We start from the raw sequence: 20,269 nt of genomic DNA on the forward strand, positions 1-20,269 counted from the left end.
TTTAGTATAGTTTCCTGCCAGTCCATAAAATGGTGTAAGGCATATTGTCCTTTCATACAATTAATGCTAGTTTGTATGCATCCAACATAGAGATGGCCCACAGTATGCCGGAGTAAACGCGATTCCCAGACTAGAGATAGTGGCAACACAAAATACCAAAATGCTTCATTGCAACCCCAACCCCAATGTGTTATTCATACACAAAGTTTGGCTATACGATTTATTGTAAAGTGCAACATTCTACAGAGTGGATCTAAGAAAATGGATGGTGTAGGGGTCCATGGTCACCTTTGTGGTCACATCCCCACCTAAGTGCTAGAGTCAGTCCTGAGCATTATAGGTAACATTAACTGTTTGATGTACAATTGAATATATAACAAACCTGCAACGTGTTCTGAAATGTAGTTATATCCTCTATTATAGATCAGGATGAGTGTGAAGAAGGCCTTCACGATTGTGAAGAAAAACAGATGACCTGCAAGAATCTTATTGGGACATTCATGTGTATATGTGGTCCAGGGTATCAGCGCAGACCAAATGGCGAGGGTTGCATGGGTAAGTGAAGGTGACAGCAGATGCACCAAATAACTACTCAGCATTGATAAACAAATATTGTAAATCATTTCAGTGAGGTAGGAAATTGGGATCATTTCATGGAAATGAAGGAATTATGTACATGAGTATACTTACAAAGTAATACTTTGAATACTAATTTCTCGAGCTGTAGAGCTGTTTGTACAGTAGACGTGTTTAAAGCTGACATACCCATGGGATAGGATGGGTTTACATGTGTAATAAGAAGGCATTAGTGTTCTGGTGTTTTGGCCCTGTATAATATGAATGTTCTTGTTTCATAAGATGTGAATGAGTGCAGTAAACCAGGATTATGTGAAAATGGAAAATGTCTGAACACAGTGGGCAGCTACAAGTGTGAGTGTGCCGATGGATTCAACGCCAGTGCTACTGAAACAGAATGCATTGGTGAGTATGAAAATACCAGACAAGTTTCATAAGGACATGTAAATGATTGTGGGGGAAATTCTCTGACATTCCTTCAATAATACGTACAATTTTAGCCTAAAAATATCATGCAAAATTAAAACCGACACGTATTTGTCAAATTCTGAACAAAAGCAAATAATCATATACAACCTACAAAATGCAAAGCACACTAATACTCTGTAACAGCCAACATGGTAAGTGACCTAGTATAGAAAAAAATTGCCTCCATAAATTACTTTCTAGACTTTCATACAGGGAAAGCAAACCTAAAGAAAATGTAAGTTCTCTTTATTTATAAGTAACTGGCAGTACCCGCGACTTCGTCCACGGCAGCCCCCCATTGTGTCCCCTTTCCAACCCCCCCGACCCCCTTTCCACCACCCCCCGCAGCCCCAGCCCCCTTTCCACCATCCCCCTTTCCACCACCCTCCTCCACGACCCCGGCCCTCTTTCCACCCCCCCACCCCCCCACGACTCCCGGCCCCCTTTTCAAAAAACGCAGACAAGACAACAACAACAAAGGGAGGTCAGCTAGCCAGGGTTCGGTAACAATCGAGCAATGCAGTGTCAAAAACGATATCCAAAAGAGTAGTCTATAGGGAAAGCCAGAGGTCAAGAATCAGAATACACAAATAAACAGCAAGAGAAAAGGACAGCAAGCACGAAGCAATAGCAAGCATTAATGTGAATGTGAGCCAAGACTAAATAGGGAGGAAGAACCTGTCCTGAACCTGATAGGATGGCAGGCTGTCAATCACAGGGCAAAACAAAACTTAACTCTTAGGGAGCGTTCACACTACCGTCGGTGTCCGACATGTAGTGTCCGCTCCTAGTGTCCGCTCAAAATCTGTCACGGACACTAGGAGCGGACACTAGATGTGTTCGTGACACCTGTCATTCACTTTAATGGGCATCGGGTGCGTTCTTTTGCACTCCGTGCCCGTCCTTCCCTGTCCGCAAGAGAAGATGTCCGACTTCTCAAGCGGACAGAGGAACCCTGCATGCAGGGTTTTTCTGTCCGCTTGAGAAGTCGGACATCTTCTCTTACGGACAGGAAAGGACGGGCACGGAGTGCAAAAGAACGCACCCGATGCCCATTAAAGTGAATGACAGGTGTCACGGACACATCTAGTGTCCGCTCCTAGTGTCCGTGACAGATTTTGAGCGGACACTAGGAGCGGACACTACATGTCGGACACCGACGGTAGTGTGAACGCTCCCTTAAGGGGCCGTGCACACAGAGTAAACAGCCAATTATGGCAAAATACACATGTAAAAAATACACGTGTAAAAATCAGACTCCCATTAACTTCAATGCCATTTTTTACACGTGTATTTTGCCATAATCAGCTTGCGTTTACTCTGTGTGAACGGCCCCTTAGAGGAGCAGAGGGAAATGAAGGTTAAGGAATAGGACAGTGTTCAGACAATGCAACCAAAAACTTGCAATGCAATGCAAGTTATCAAACTGCACATGCCTCCTGTGCCGCAGCACGCAAGCAGAGGGTGGCGCAGAGACCCGAACATGCAGAGATGTTACACTAGTGCTTCTTTTTTTCTGCAGTGCGCTGGTCAGCTTTGCCATATAGACTAGGATAGAATGAGAACAGTCATTTCATTAACATTGATAGCTCTGATACTGCAGGAGGCCTACATAAAGAAGGATAGCAATACATGAAAAAGAAAAGGTTATCTAAGCATCTCTTCTACACATCCTAGAGACCGTAAATATATATATTTCTCTATTCTGCTTCAATGATCGCTGCCATAAAACACACACATACCCTGCTACATTGTCAATAGAGATTAAACATGAAGGAAGCGTAAGTTTCCAGTCCATTGATTTCAGTGACAACTGTGCAATGCCTAATTTTACCTATATTATAGATTATAGCTAATTTTTTTGTGGGACAATCTTTTTTTAAAAATTTTTATTGGGGTAAACTTCTAACAAAAAAAGGACTTCCAAACCTAGCAATTCCTATAATATTTAAAGGCATTCACCATAGCTAGTATTTGTGTAATGCTGTTTTCTGTCCACTGATATTTACCATATTGTATTTTGCCTCAGACAATAGGCTTGGATATTGCTTCACTCAAGTTCTACATACCATGTGTCAGCTTGAATCTTCCACCCAGAACTCCGTCACCAAGTCTGAATGCTGTTGTAACTCAGGCAGAGGATGGGGCATTACTTGTGAGATTTGCCCCTTCCCTGGTACAGTACAGTTTAAAAAGCTTTGTCCCTATGGCAAAGGTTACACAACAGGAGGAGAAGGTATGTATCTTGTATTCTATCTATCTATCTATCTATCTATCTATCTATCTATCTATCTATCTATCTATCTATCTTATTCTGATAATTATTCATTAATATGTGACGATAATTTAATTATTATTATTATTATTATTATTATTATTATTACTATTATTATTATTTCACAATTCATGACCCTGACATTTAACATGGATTTGTGGGTGGGACAAAAGCAGATGCTTTGTTGAGCCCCCAAGTTAGAACTGACAGTCAAAAGAGGACAATACAAGGGATGCAAAGTGCATCCACTCATGGTCCACTCATTAGTTTATTATCAATTAGGGGTCATTATGCACGGATACAACCCACATAAGGATATCAATTATATCAGATTAGAGTTAACAGCCATGTTGTAATATTATGATGTGACATATACTGTATGTTCTTGAAGAAATTCATTAAATAGGTGGATTTAGGATTTTTTTTTTTAACAGTTATTGAATAATATCAGTATTTTACTCACCTCCTTTATCTTTTATTCTTTCAGACATAGATGAGTGTCATGTACTTCATGGTATCTGCAAGAATGGACAATGTATTAATGAAAGAGGCTCATATAAGTGTGAATGCAATCCTGGCTATATTCCAGATGTGGCTGGAACTTCATGTATTGGTATGTTGACAAGATACTCATAGGGCACTCACTGCTAAGTACCAGTGCCAGAAAATAGCTCAGTACAGAATAGGTGATAACTTGATAATCTTGAGTACAAGGTTCTGTTTTCCTGGTATGAATGGAGTGGGAATGCATTTGTGCAAACTGTCGCTGCAGTCATATGAGGAAAACAGGATCCCATTGTCCAGACCGGTGAGGGGACCAGCAGTCAGACCTCCACTGATCAGCAATTCACCACCTATCCTGTTATTTACTTTAGTCCAACCCTTTTCATGGTATAGAATGGAATAGGTCTGTGTGTATTTATCTCTGCAGTGCTTATTTTTCTATTATATATTAACACGTAGAATATAGTACATTTACTGCTACGAGCGCTGGTTTCTATTAAGCAATTATTATAACAGGTTTTATTTTCCTTATAGATCTTGATGAATGTAGTGTGTCTCCTAAACCATGCAACTTTATCTGCAAAAATACTGATGGAAGCTTCCAGTGTTCCTGCCCTCGTGGCTATGTTTTACAAGAAGATAGGAGAAGTTGTAAAGGTAATGTATGATACACTATATATATATATATATATATATATATATATATATATATATATATATATATATACACATACACTCACCGGCCACTTTATTAGGTACACCATGCTAGTAACGGGTTGGACCCCCTTTTGCCTTCAGAACTGCCTCAATTCTTCGTGGCATAGATTCAACAAGGTGCTGGAAGCATTCCTCAGAGATTTTGGTCCATATTGACATGATGGCATCACACAGTTGCCGCAGATTTGTCGGCTGCACATCCATGATGCGAATCTCCCGTTCCACCACATCCCAAAGATGCTCTATTGGATTGAGATCTGGTGACTGTGGAGGCCATTGGAGTACAGTGATCTCATTGTCATGTTCAAGAAACCAGTCTGAGATGATTCCAGCTTTATGACATGGCGCATTATCCTGCTGAAAGTAGCCATCAGATGTTGGGTACATTGTGGTCATAAAGGGATGGACATGGTCAGCAACAATACTCAGGTAGGCTTTGGCGTTGCAACGATGCTCAGTTGGTACCAAGGGGCCCAAAGAGTGCCAAGAAAATATTCCCCACACCATGACACCACCACCACCAGCCTGAACCGTTGATACAAGGCAGGATGGATCCATGCTTTCATGTTGTTGACGCCAAATTCTGACCCTACCATCCGAATGTCGCAGCAGAAATCGAGACTCATCAGACCAGGCAACGTTTTTCCAGTCTTCAATTGTCCAATTTCGATGAGCTTGTGCAAATTGTAGCCTCAGTTTCCTGTTCTTAGCTGAAAGGAGTGGTACCCGGTGTGGTCTTCTGCTGCTGTAGCCCATCTGCCTCAAAGTTCGACGTACTGTGCGTTCAGAGATGCTCTTCTGGCTACCTTGGTTGTAACGGGTGGCTATTTGAGTCACTGTTGCCTTTCTATCAGCTCGAACCAGTCTGGCCATTCTCCTCTGACCTCTGGCATCAACAACGCATTTCTGCCCACAGAACTGCCGCTCACTGGATGTTTTTTCTTTTTCGGACCATTCTCTGTAAACCCTAGAGATGGTTGTGCGTGAAAATCCCAGTAGATCAGCAGTTTCTGAAATACTCAGACCAGCCCTTCTGGCACCAACAACCATGCCACGTTCAAAGGCACTCAAATCACCTTTCTTCCCCATACTGATGCTCGGTTTGAACTGCAGGAGATTGTCTTGACCATGTCTACATGCCTAAATGCACTGAGTTGCCGCCATGTGATTGGCTGATTAGAAATTAAGTGTTAACGAGCAGTTGGACAGGTGTACCTAATAAAGTGGCCGGTGAGTGTATATGGGCAGGCTTCATACGTCTCAGCTCCTACATACCATTTAATGACTCTGACACAATTATCACAAAATAATATTGCATATTATAAATGTGTATACATACTATATACATAAAATACATCCATGTAGATCACTCTGGAGATAATAGTTCATGGAGACATATAGGTCTGCATTGGAGCTGTATACACAAAACGGTAGGGCATTTTTAATCAGGTATGTTTGCATTTTCCATATTTAAGATGCATCACGGCAGTGATTGGGAAAGTGGTTACAGCCCATAAACATTTATTTACGCACAATAAATACATTACTAATATGCTTGTCAACCTTTGTATGGATAAATGAAATGTACATAATTGGATGAAGTCATATCTTACTACAGAACTATAGCTTTATTATTAATATTACATTTCTATTCAGATCTTGATGAATGTGCAACCAAACAGCACAACTGTCAATTTATTTGTGTCAACACAATTGGAGGATTTACATGCAAATGTCCTCCTGGATTTACTCAGCATCATACTGCTTGTATTGGTAAGTGCTTTCCATTTACTACTGTATGTCAGTGATGTCAGTAAAGAATACTAGTATGATAGATTATACTTAACCCTGTGTAATAATTTAAGCACTGGTACTGGTTTATGGTAATGGAATTCCATATTGCAGTGAAGAGTGATTTAGGCTGGGGCACCATTGGTATAAACAGTCACGTTTTATAGTCCCTGCAAAGTGAATAGGATTATAGAAAACATCATCCACACACTGCAGAATAATACACACAGCGGAAACGCTGTGATTTCCAAAACCGTTGCGGTTTTGGAAAGCACATCATGTCAATTATACCTACGGAAACGCTGGCGGTTTTCTTATGGATATATGGGAAAGCTCTGCAAAAAGCAAAAATGCAAAAAGCTCTTTTCTATGAAAAGCGCTGCAGGAAAAACAGCAATGCACTGCTGCCACGGTTTTTCCCACAGCCCTTTTTTTTTTGCTGTGGTCAGCTACATGGGGGCTTAGCTTTATAAAACGTAAGTCACTCTATTGTCAATGATCTATAATTCTGGTGTTATTACAATTACTTTTTTCTTAGAGCTGCTCAGGTTAATATTGCCAGTAATTCCAGTTGTCACTGTCGTCCTAAAGTACTTTTCTTAGTAGTAGGATTTATGCTCCGAGTGGTATGAAGCCTTACATCAGGGGTGCCCAATACGTCGATCGCGATCTACCGGTCGATCGCGAAGGACGTATGGGTCGATCGCGGGATTGGTGTCTGCTTTTTGACAGCGCAGGCTGAGAATCATCTCCGGACACTGGCAGGCCGGGGCCTTGCACTCATTCGCAGTCAGGGCTGCGGCGGCCCCGCCTGCCAGTGTCCGGAGATGATTCTCAGCCTGCGCTGTCAAAAAGCAGACACCGGAGAGCTGTTTCCTGCTCTCACGCTCTCCGGTGTCTCTCATGCTCCCCACCCCCTGGCCCACCCGGCCCCGCCCCACAGAAATGGATAGTAGATCTTATCCATTGGTAAGTTTCTAAAGTAGCTCACATGCTCAAAATGTGTGAGCACCCCTGCCTTACATAATTCATATAAAATTATGCCGCTTTACTATACCTCTTTCTACCTATATTTTTTAGTTTCAAAAGAATTTATTGTACAACAGCATAAAGAAGTACATTGTACAGGTAGAAAAAGGACAGTATTATAAACAGTGAGAAATTTACAAAAAATAATTTATGTCTATGTTTTTGAAAGGTGGCAAACTGATTTAAGTGTAAACCATGACAGCATTTGGCGATACTACTGTGCTCCTCTTTATTAGTTTAATATGTTGAGGAAATATATTATGGTTTTCTGGTTGGTGGTAAAGAACAGGAAGCTCAGTATAACCATAATTCATAGATCTTACATGAGGTTTCATGTCATCAAGTTCTTGTTCATTAATTATCACAATAACAGACATGATCGAATACACTAGTGTCATACTTAGCGCTCAATGGCGGCTTTCTAATGTAAGTTGTGTGACTCATTCCTTGGGTTTGGAAAATTGGAACCATAAAACTTAAAGACTGAGAACACTAGGATTTGCTCTGAGGGGATTCACTAATTAAAAAAAAAAAGTATAATCATTTCCTTATAACAAGGCTGAATAATGTATACTGGATCTGTCAGGATGAAATTATTTTTTGATCTGTATAACAAGTGCCCAGGTAGAAGAGGGTACAGGTGGTTCTGACGCTACGTTTTTTGGCAGCAATTTCCTAGTGGTTGGCATGGCTTTCATCCTTCTGCAAGGCCAACAATACACCAATAATTACAGTGTTGGCCAAAAGTATTGGCACCCCTGCAATTCTGTCAGATAATACTCATTTTCTTCCAGAAAATGATTGCAGAAAAATTGCCATGCACATGGGATAGTCAGCCAATTCTCCGAGCTCGTCTGTTTTTCTCATTAGGTTGCAGTAGTCATCCATTGTTGCATTATACTAGTCATGAGGCTAATGTTGTCTGGACTTAAGAGCAATGAAGGGTTGTTATGTAGCACTTAGTGGGTGCACTAGTTCTCATTGCTCATTAGAATAAAAATGAATGTATTGCCTTCCTTGAAGCTTTGATAACTTGTCTGAATTTTCACAGAATTTTACAATTCTTGTCTATTACCTTCCTATATCCTCTAGATAACAATGAGTGTGCCGCAGAAGTAAACTTGTGTGGAGGTAAGGGAATATGTCAGAATACTCCAGGAAGTTATGCTTGTGAATGCCAGCGTGGATTTGCACTTGATCAGAGTGGAACAAGTTGTGAAGGTAAAGACATTTCTTCATGCTACCAATATATTTACAGAAATTTACCCCTTACAATTAAAATGCTATACAGTACTGGAATCAAAATGTCTAAAGGGGATCAAGTTTTGATAGAACCATCATTAGATACACCGGGGCAGATTTACTAATCCTAACATTTTAAAAGTGTAAACTTAGACTAAACACGTGTCAGATTTATCACAGTGGCTGGTATCAGGAAACAATGTAAATGCTGTTATCAGATCTGGCTTCTAAATACATATAAGAAGCAAGTATACACATAATAAATAGAGACATATCTAATAACAATCTGTTAAAACGAACTGAAAAAAAAAATAAATAAATATGCCAAATAATACATTTGCTGGCCATTGTTAAAGAGTGAACATCTCTATGTTAATGATTGTAATATAACAATAGATCATAAATTTCACCTTATTACCTTTTTTATTCATCCTGTGGTGTAAACATAAATCTAAATTCTTTCCAAGCTTCATCGACTCTTAAAGTTGACCCTTGTAGTTCAGTGTCAGTATAATCTTGCCAATTCTATGCCCTAGAGGCTGCCCAGGATCCTGAGTAGTGCACCTCAGCGATATCTCTAATATCTAGTTGGAGCAGGAGGTTTTTCACATTGTTGCATTAGCCAAGAGCAACATCAGTGTTTCTCAGTTATAGGATAGTGTCTGGCGAACGCAGGAGTATCTAGGCCATGTTGGCATATTGGTTAAACCATCTGGCTGCCATATAATAAATCATAAATATTTGATCTGTCTAGTATATTCATCTCTTTGTGATCTTCAATTACAATTGTTACTATACGGCTGTTCTTCTACAATTTCAGTTTATTTTTACATGATCTTTGTACTTACAGTGTATGCTTGAATACAGACAGTAGTCTGTAGCTTTGATTTCTAAAAAATATAAAAACTATTTCATTCTTTTCTCTTTTTCTGTTAACTAGATGTGGATGAATGTGATGGAAGCCATCGTTGTCAGCATGGATGCCAGAACATCGTAGGTGGATATAGATGTAGTTGCCCACAAGGCTATCTTCAACATTACCAGTGGAATCAGTGTGTGGGTAAGTGATTCCTTGGAATTTTGATATAAATTATGTAAGGCTCAATTAATAAACTTTGATGTTTGCATATAAAATAGCGTGACCGCTAATGAAATCTAAACCAGATTGGGAGTAGTTAACTCACTATTGATAATGTACTGCATGCAGAAAAAGCTGCATATAATATAATTTCTCCATTGCCAGAGTAACTCTAAAAGTTCCAAATAAAGAGCGTGAACCAGGAATGAGAAAGTAGAAAATAACTTACTTGATATAACTGTAGATGGATGTGAAACTAGGCAGACAGTGATCTGTCACCGGGTGTGAAAATCTCTGTGACATACATCATCTGATAGGCACTGTCACCCTGACCAATATGATGTTTTGTTCATCCAAATCCATTGACAGGCAGTAACAATGCTAATAGTGCAAATAATGTATATAGTGTCCCGCTAGGGCTGGCAGTGCTTCACTCTCTATCCAGATATGTACAATTATCATATGGCTTGGGAAAATTCACATTTATTTTGCTTAGTTGTAAACTGAACTAATCCTAGTGCCAATAATAGGAAGTGTTCTTCTCTTAATGTAACATGTAATGCTAACAGATGTGTTTGTCATGCCATGGCTAAGTGAAGACATGTGTGTCACCATGACTTCCCTTGTTATTGTCTTTTTAATAGGCATAGAAAGGCCTCCTATTTCCAGACAAATGACCACTCACTGATTTTTCCTTCTGTTGTCCACAAGTATTATTAATAACAGAACAATATCAGACATCTGAGATTCATTTCATCTAGATTGTTGATTTCAGTGTTGCAGAAGTAGAAAAGCATTGTGTCCCCTGTTTATCTCTAAAAGCAGTTTTTGTCTATCTAAAGGGCTTGTCTGGTGTTATATCTCCCTTTCATTACATCCTTTACCAACACATACTTCCCTGCAGTAAATATTCCCTATAGCCATGGAAGTATTCTTCAGTTGTGAAAGGATAGATTTGGGGATGTATTCTTTGTTTTTTCAGTAAATGATAAAACACACTAATTGTAATTTACTTTTCTTTGGTGTTCCCCCGCAGATGAGAATGAGTGCCTGAGCAGTCAGATATGTGGAGGAGCCACGTGTCACAATACGCTGGGGAGCTTTAAGTGCATATGTCCAACAGGATTTCAGTTTGAACAGTTTGCAAGTACTTGCCACGATGTCAATGAATGCAGTTCTTCCCAGGCTCCATGTAGCTATGGCTGTTCCAATACAGAAGGAGGTTATGTGTGTGGTTGCCCTCCAGGATACTTCAGAGTGGGACAAGGGTAATCTTTTTTTTTTATTTTCCTTTATAATAAAGAATAAGGAATGTTGTCAGTCTTATTTTGTCTTATGAAAAAGGGCGACGATATGTATAAATAAAAGCATTTTTATTTATACATATATATTTTCAGCTCCTACATCTATGTCCTTTATCAGTCTCCTTTGGCTTTACTCGATAAAGCGATATAACATAGGAGGCCTGACATTTTGTGGTTGAAAAAAGATTCAGCTACCATGCTTCACTATATCACGTATTCAAGTTGGTTGTGGATAAAGGGGACATGTAAAGGGGTTGTCCATTTGAAACAACTGTCTGACTGTGAAAATTTGTATAGAACAATAAAAGAACACATACTTACCTGTTTACTCCCCCCCCCCCAGCTCCATTGATACAACTCCCTGCTTGTTGATCTACACCAATGGTGATGTCATGTTGTCCACACATGCCTACTGCAGCTAGTTACAGGCCTAAACTATGGCCCTGCTACATCGCTAAGTCTTATTACTTAAAGTGAACTGTGCAAATTTTCAGGAACCTAAATGGGTCTTGTAGCACAACAGAGTAATTTGTTTCAGTGAAATGTAAGTTACCAAGGTGCTCTTAAAGGGTATTCCATCTCGTAAAGTAATGACATGAAAGGTGGGAGTTCTACTGATGGGTTTTCTTCTCTATTTATCCCTGCTCAATGGCACTCTGGCCACCCACGGCCAATGGTGACCACTCATCCTACTGTGCATGGAAAACTTAAAGGGGAACACAATCACTTTTCTTCATTCTCAGTATTATTGGGGATCCTAGAGGTCAGACCCTCATAGATAATAAATTGATGGCTTATTCTTGTGATAGACCATCATTTTACAAAACTCGAGTAACCGTACATCAAAGGGGGTAGCATCCTCCTCTCCTGCTGTTGTCTACACTACATGGTCTTCCTATTTTGTTCACCTTCTGGACTAAATGCAGATGGAAGAAACATTTCCTTCCAGTTAATGACCAATAGTCTTCAGAATGCTTTGGAAACTTACATTGACAGAACCAAAGGAAAATAAATAATGCTCCTGGTCCGTTACATGATCAGAGTAGCTCCATATCACTTATAGCTGTACCATATTTTGACTGAACATTTGCTCAGAGTTTCACAAGTCAAGAACCAGCTAAAGATTTCATTTGATGCTATAGTGTGTTGAATGCCGAGGCAGTGACTTTCCTGTTGTTGGGAATAATTCTCAGAAACTGCTCTTGGCATGGAAAGCTTTTAGTGCCACCGCCCTTGGAACACAGTGTTAGAGTAAGGGTTATGTCACATGTTCACATTTTCTAACTTCACTGTTATTGTCTGTGCAAAGATTAAACGTTATCTTGGAATTAGACAAAGATCATGTCAGAATCATTATTATTAAAGGGGCTTTTCAGGATGTATAATTGATGACCTATCCTTAGGATAGGTCGTCAGTTAAAGATAGGTAAAGGTGCGGCACCTGGACCCCCAGCTAGTTCGCTGTTTGAAGAGGCTGCAGTGTACGTGTGAGCCCTTCAGCACAAAGAAAGCTTCCTGTCAGCACAGTAATAAATGTGAAGTCGAGGTTCAGAAATTCCTGCAGATTTCATAATTAAAGTACATCAGTATGTTCAATTATTTTATAAATGAATCCAGGACATTGTGCACAATAGTACTATTCAGGATGGGTTCACATCTACGCCAGGGCCTCTGTTTGGAGGCTCTGTCGAAGTGACCGCCAAAAATCACCAGGCGAAAAAGTGCTGCAATATTGTTGCTTTCTGCTATTTTAATGGTCCGTGTGTCTATTGGTCTGGACCTGAGCAATAGGCAGCTCCTATTCTATATTTTTAGCTTCTGAGACATGAGTGTGCAGTTTGACCTATATTGCTGTTGTTCTTTTAGACATTGCGTATCTGGAGCAGGAATGAGCAGAGCTCAGGATATGGCAGTCAGTGGGGAAATAGATGACAACTCCTTATCCCCAGAAGCGTGCTATGATTGTAAGATCAATGGCTATCCTAAAAGAGGAAGGAAACGAAGGAGCGCCAATGACACAGTTACAGATGATGAGGTAAATATAATGAATTGTACAGACTGCATGAAAAGAAAAAAGTTTAAAAATGTGTTAGCTATGGGAGTAATTCTCTAAAAAACATAAAATAAATTAACTAGACACAGGGGAGGAAAGCAGCTTCATCTAGTCAATGAGGGACGTGACAGTCTTGCTGCTCAAGGTGTGATTTAGAACAATGACTGCTTGACTAGATGTAGCTGCTCCGCATCCCTGTAACTACTTAAGGGAAATTTGCATATGTCAATCTAAAGTTTTAAATAACTACTTGACTTTTCAGCGACAAAAATTTTACTGAAGGGAACCTCAGGAGAGGTCATAACTTTGTTTTACATACTGGAAAAGTTTAGGGCAGAAAAAAATATCTGATAGGTTAATGATGACACAGTATGCACTGAGCTCCTAGACTCCCTCTTGTAGTGACTAGTAAGCAGACAGAATTATTCGACTCTGTGTCCGTGCTTCGTATCTGAATCACAAAACAAAGCTCTAAGGTTTCATGCAAGATTGAAAGTGGTTTCTACAAAAAAAAAAAAAAAAAAAGCAAATAACAAATTTGTTAAACAAATCCTTGCCTAAGAAACGTATATTTTTTCATCTTGTTACCAATTATAGAATAAAACATTAAATGGTCACGGTGCGTTCAACCTTGTAATATATATCATCACTGAAAAATTCTTCTACCTCCTCTATGGTAAACTGAATTTCACTCTGGAATCTCTGCTCAAGTTAGACTGCAGGTCACATGTATCATGTCTATAGATATCTATGGAAAATTGGGTAGAAAAGGGAGCAGGAAATGAGGGAGAAGGAAGCAGAGACACAGCCTAAGGGCTAGTTCACACGTGGGCAAAGGGGAGTTTTTTGACAGTGGATTTAGCTTCAAAATCAGCCCCTTTACAATGGAGCCCTATGTGAACAGCTAGCTTTTTTTTCCGCTAGCTTTTTTTCAGCTAGCAGAAAAAAGAAGCGACATAACCTTTCTTCAGGCGTTTTCCGCCTGAAGAAAGCAATAGAAGTGAATGGGAGGCAAAAACCGCATGTTTTTTTTCCGTGCGGTTTTTTGCAAAAATAAGCGACGCAAATTTTTTGCAAAAAAAACGCGCGGGAAAAAACCGCTAGCGTTTTTTTCAGCCCATTCACCTTATGGGAGGGGAAAACAGCCTGGCTTTTTTTGGAAGCGGTTTTTACAAAAAAAAAAAGCTCCAAAAAAAGCTTGGCAAGGTAAAAAAAAAAAAAAGCTTCCTAATTAGGAAGCGTTTTTTTTCAGGACCAAGGGTCAGTTCACACGTGAACTGCCTGCGCGGGTTTTGACACGGAGAGAGACGCGGTGAGCATCTCTTGTCAAAACCCGCCTGCCGTGACCATCACGGTCGCGGCTTTCCCCTTCGCTGTCGGCTCAAATGAATGAGCCGACATAGGAGGGAGCTGCCGGGGGCGGAAGCCGCGCGGCTTCCGCCTGAAGAAAGGGCATGTCCTTTCTTTTCTCCGCTAGCGCCAGCCCGCCGCTAGCGGAAAAAAAAAAGCCCGGTGGTCTACATAGACCACCATTGTAAAGGGGCGGATTTTGAAGCGAAATCCGCTGTCAAAATCCGCCCCTTTGTTCACGTGTGAACTAGCCCCAAAATAAGCCAGGAGGTTTTTACGTGTGAACTAGCTGATGCTTGGACTATAGAATAATTTTCTATCACAACCCCAGTTTTTTTATTCACATAAGTGCATGTCAATAGTTCTCTATGTATGTCATGCATGATCCTGGAGGTGATTCTTAATGAGAGCGAGAATACAAAGCAGATTCTTTTTAGAGTTCACAATAATACCTGTACAGGTGTCATAGATTTCCCTAAAAAAAACTTTAGGCATTAAACTTTTCCCAGCAGCTCTGTCCCACCTGGCATCCCTTTGCTGATATCCGCTATACTCTTATGGTGAATATCTGCACTTTAAATATGATGCTAATCACAAACAGAGCAAGTACCGTAACCGCCAGGACTCCGCAGTTTTACAGTCCTCTCTCATAGCAGGCATTTGCAGTGCTAGACTAATAGTGTGCTTGGGATTTGCATACAGAGATAACAAAGGCACGATCAAGCCCACTGTTCTAGCCAAAAAGCCATCAAGAGTAAGAATAGGTCATCAATAGTAGGTAATAGTAATAATCCTTTAGAGGGTTTGTTTATTGGAGGACCCCATTCCAGCTTCATGGCAATGGTCGAGGAAAGCCTGAAACCCCAACTACTGTCTCCTGTAAATCTATTACCAGGGCCAGTTTCAGACAAAGACTGTGTTTCACTCTCAGTCTTCTATGGCAAAGCAGAGAATTTACAGCTCCCTGCTCCGTCATAGGTGATAATCTTGGTGCTCCAGACCTGTGGGCCCCATTAGTCGTCAGCTACAGTGAGAAGACAATAGAGATGGTTAGAAACGTAGGAAAGATGCTGTAAACAGTGAGGAGATTTAATCAGCAATATCTAGCAAGCTGCTCAAGATAGATGAAACAATGTATTGAGTTTTTAAAAGCTATATTTACAAGGTGCCAACCTCATATTTTATTGTGTACCTGCATTGAAGGTGCATTTCTACTTTTAGAAAACATTGTATAATTATACAGACCAGGACCCTACTTCTAGCAATGACTTTGTACAGGCTGACTTATGACTGATGCCATTGTACAACATTCATTTAATGTATATGTCCTGATGGATACAGTAATGGAGGCCACATAAGTCATGTGAATGCAGTCTTATACATACTTAATTTTATTGATTATACATTTTTTTTTCATAAATTTTTCCTTTATTTCTTAGGAGAAACTTGAGTTGGAAACCATGGTTAACCTCGCAAGTTGGGATCTTGAAAAACCAGCACTTCTTTCTTTTAACATCTCCCACTTGAACTCCAGAGACCGTATTCTTGAGCTGACTCCAGCGCTCACAACTCTACAACATCACAATAGATATGTAATAGACTCTGGAAATGAAGATGGCTTATTCAGACTCAACCAAAAAGAGGGAATCAGTTACCTGCATCTGACCAAGAAGAAGCCAGTCCCTGGTGTTTATGACCTAGAGATTAGCAGTTTTCCTCTTTATAAGGAGAAAGAGCTTATCCAGCTTGAAGATAAACATGACAGAGACTACCTCACTGGTGAACTGGGTGACATTCTTAAAATGAAAATTAAGATCTTACTTCATTAATTCGCCAAGCCAAAGAACAGCAAAAAACAAAGATTTATAAGTAGACATGAATGTTCCTTGCCCAAATTCACTGATTTCCCATAGCTTTGGTACAAACCCTTCATAAGTATGTTTTTATGAATAAAAAGCACTTTCTTCTAATGACATATGCAAGGTACAGGATCAGTATCCCAGCTCAACACAACCACTTTCTCAGGCTTCTTACATAGTATGTAGCTGAGCTACCTTCATATGGTGAATACGCCAATTGTAAACTTGGAGACTTTCTTTGAAATGGAAGTTGGCCTTTGATGCTGAAATGGTCGACAATTTCAGCAGAGGTACATGAAGTTGTTCTTGTGTTGGACTTCTCTGGTTTGTAACGTCAAAGTTTTCCAATGCCACCTAAACTCACTAAGCCAGACATTTATGATACCTTTTTGGTGCTATAACTCAACATTTTGTATGAATGCACTGTAATATGTACACATTTTAGAAGTCAACCATTATTCTGTCTAAAAAGTTACAAACTCAACCAAAGTTAGCTATAGTTTATCTCAATTATCTCTATATGTCATGTAGATGACATGTGTGTATACTGTAATCAAGCTTTTATTTATCCTCGGAGCAATTGTAAACTAGATATAAAACCTAAAATGGTTTTGGGTTTTTATTTTAAACGGTGCTTATAAAGACCAACTACTTGTATACAGAAGCCTAGTGGTGCAACTTCTGATACTAGGTGAATGCACTGAGGTCAGATGACCATATAGGATTATCAAAGAAAGTTCAGTGCCATCCTACAATATATGACATACATTGCACATTGTAAGTACCCAGCGGCATTCATATCAGTGTCACAGATGCCACCATAAAACAGTATTTTTTGTGTTATGTCACGTATTTGTTACATTGTTCAATTGAACCAAAGTAGTTACATTACAATATACTGTTACAATCATACAACAGCTATTACTGTATCTTTAGTTTCATGTTGGCAGGAGGACCAAGACAGTATGCTTTCATGTAATGTCCTGTGGTACTCACTTTTACATAACTACAATGAAACATCTGTTTTTCATCTGTGTGAAGAAGTAAAAAAAAATCTATTAAATTTACAGAATAAATCAGCAGTCAATCTGCTGCTGTAAATGTTACAATGTGAATGTCTGACGTTGATTCTTATGGTGTCTTTCAAGCACTTTTCTATGGTGTAAAATTGCAAAAGGTATCATGCAAAATCCCACTTCCTTGATGATCGTGGATTACTAGATAGTTCTATGTGGACTTGACTCATTTTTATCTTTCAGGGATCTTCTGTGCTATTCTTTGTATCTGAGTGGGGACGGATTTGCTATTATATCATTCACAATATGATCAGTATAGCATTCTGTTCACAGATACAGTGATACTGTCCCTGGAAAGTTTTTCATTTGCACCAAGGCCACATTTTTACATTCCATATGTTGAAGGGGTTATGAGACAAGATTATTAGCCTTGATCTGTTTTCCCTATAGAGAAGATGTCTTTTTTTGTCCAGTCACCATTGCAGTATTCGTCATTTCGAAATAATCAGTTTTTTTCCATTTATTTTTCAATTTAATTTATTTGGCCTGTATTACACAATTCTGCTGGAAGTATATGGTGTTGGCAGTAACAATTGTGTCTCTGATTCCAACCCTGCATTTTTTTTTCATGGAAAGAAAATATAACTTTTGCCCTAGTATGTGAAAATAAATAGCTATAAAACAAACTGGAATTTGCATTGTGTTTTGTGTGTACTAGGCATTACAGATATATTTTCAGATTGAGAAATGTAAGGCCATGTTCACATAAAGTGGAAAATTTGCACTACAAATATAGCCTTAAAGAGGATATTTCACAATTTTTTATTCATTAAAACCAGATAGTAAAATATGACTGTTCTAATCTATTTCTATTTTGCAGAATTTTATATACTATTTTCTATACATAATTCTGGGAGTTGCCACCTTGTCTGAGCTTCTCAACTGCATTGTTAACCAAATTTCTTTATATGCTTTACATCATAGTCATGGACGTAGGCAGCCATAGCCTTGAGGTTTATGGGACAGTTTTCTAGACATGCTCTGTGCAGGGAGGGAGAGTAGATAAGATGTGACGTCATCTTCTGTCAGTAGTGGATGCAATATTGGATCAGTTGTGCTACATTCAGAGGTTCTACCTTCTGTTGTAATCCTACCTGTTTTGTCTGTCATGTAAATTGAACACTTTTTATTAAAAAAAAAATAAAAATACAGATTGTGACAAAAGAATTTTAAAAACATCACAAAAAGTTCTTTAAAAAAATTCTTTAAATACATTATATATAACATGGTCTAGCTGTGTAATTTATTTCATCCCAGTTCCCTTCCCTTGATCTATTACCTAAGGGCTCCTATGACATGGGCTCACCAGTCCAGAGCTCGCTCTCCTGCATAGACAGGATGTCAGTCTCCTTGTACGACTGACTTCCTGTGCACTATGGGATTACATCAGCACTGACAAATCTTTCCCGTCAACGCCCAGCCACCTTCCTTAATTCTTTGTGGTTGTTTTATTAATAAAAAAAATAACATATTATAATAACAATATGACAGCAACAAATAACAATAGACAAAAACATAAGGTAACAGACAAGTGAGACAGAAAATAATACAATTAACAAATAACACTTCAAGATAACCTAACAAGTGACTAATCTATATTATACATGTTGACCCTTATTTTATAACCATATTCTTCTATATGTCCCTCCAGTGTTGCTAAATATATAACTACCTTGCCTAAAAGTTATATAGTAGGTGAAGCCATACCATTATTGCCTGCAGAGTTATAAAACCCCCTGACTCACACTGCCTGTCTCTACTAGATTTGTGTTGTGTACCATATCAACAGTTAACTTTTACGACCTGGAGCTTCACACTACTCCCTGTTTACTCCTGCTTGCAAGAGGTGACAGGGAGAAACCGATCACAAGTAGTAAGCAAGGTAGACAGGCTGATGCCGCATACACTGAGACAGTGCACTGTGAACTAGGGAACAGAGGTTCTGCGTGACAGATTTATCACTCGCTTGCCTAAGGCTCCAAGTACACAACTGTATTTATTTTCCCCATATTATCCAGTATATGGTCCTATTAATCTCTATGGCCCCCATGTACGTAACCATGATTTCCAGGGGTATGTATGAAGGCAGTGAATCTGGGCTGCAAAAATGGAGCAGGTCCTATTCCCATCCATTCTGCAATCTGAGCTCATTCAAGGGTATTGGTCTGTGAAAAATGCAGACAGCACATGGATGCTATCCATGTGCCAAGTGTTTAGTTTTTCATGGATGCATATGGACACTATGGTCATGTGCATAGTGTCTTGGAAACGACTCAGAAAGAATCAGGTCTGATGATGCACTCCTACTCTGATTTTTTTCTAAGCCTAAATCATACTGTAAAATGTAGGCTGTATTAGAGGAACCATACAAGACAGGACGAAGGATTTATGATAGTTGATAAACAAATATATGGTATATTAGATAAGCCAGGTATACATAAGGCATACTACGTTATTCTTTAAGATGTGCCTATCTTGCACTATATAGCCAAAAAAGAGTTGGAGTGCTTCTTTAAACCCTCCACAAATACCCGGCAAAAGTTAGATCAGAATTTTGCAGAAGAATTCACACTTTCCAATGCAATGAGTGAAATCTGCAGAAAAAAAAAAAAATAGTAATACATTTGAAACCAATCCAAATGATTTTTTTTGCAACACATAAATGGAGTTTTCTAAAAACCCATTCACCTGCATAGTGCAGTATAGTGTGGTGGGAATGTCTGAGTTGCAAGAAGCTGGCATCATAGCACCCATTGGACCAGGTCTATTCCTATAGTTTTCTGTTCCCCCTATAAGCACAAAGATTGTTGCATTGTTCTTCACTCAAAGTATTGTCATGCACAGTCATGAGTCTTGATGACATATTAATATGTGGTTGATATTTATTTGTCTTTCTTCAGCATAGAAGTGCATTAGTGGTATATTGTTTAGGCATTTTTCTTTTTAT

General features: G+C 39.2%; 1 protein-coding gene across 1 annotated transcript in view; it reads left to right on the forward strand.

The window, feature by feature from the left end:
- The window catches only part of FBN1 (fibrillin 1), a 158,363-nt gene extending 140,415 nt beyond the window's left edge, over window positions 1-17,948 (forward strand). Inside the window, exons 56-66 of the mRNA XM_075273441.1 lie at window positions 424-555; window positions 859-981; window positions 3,074-3,280; window positions 3,807-3,932; window positions 4,358-4,480; window positions 6,197-6,313; window positions 8,453-8,581; window positions 9,543-9,662; window positions 10,717-10,948; window positions 12,851-13,019; window positions 15,827-17,948. Of these exons, the coding sequence (XP_075129542.1) occupies window positions 424-555; window positions 859-981; window positions 3,074-3,280; window positions 3,807-3,932; window positions 4,358-4,480; window positions 6,197-6,313; window positions 8,453-8,581; window positions 9,543-9,662; window positions 10,717-10,948; window positions 12,851-13,019; window positions 15,827-16,216 (1,868 nt within the window). The 3' untranslated portion in view covers window positions 16,217-17,948. The remainder of the gene's footprint in view (window positions 1-423; window positions 556-858; window positions 982-3,073; window positions 3,281-3,806; window positions 3,933-4,357; window positions 4,481-6,196; window positions 6,314-8,452; window positions 8,582-9,542; window positions 9,663-10,716; window positions 10,949-12,850; window positions 13,020-15,826) is intronic.
- The last annotated feature ends 2,321 nt before the right edge of the window (window positions 17,949-20,269 follow it).

Source organism: Leptodactylus fuscus, chromosome 5 (assembly GCF_031893055.1).
Source record: "Leptodactylus fuscus isolate aLepFus1 chromosome 5, aLepFus1.hap2, whole genome shotgun sequence".
NCBI classification, from domain to species: domain Eukaryota; kingdom Metazoa; phylum Chordata; class Amphibia; order Anura; family Leptodactylidae; genus Leptodactylus; species Leptodactylus fuscus.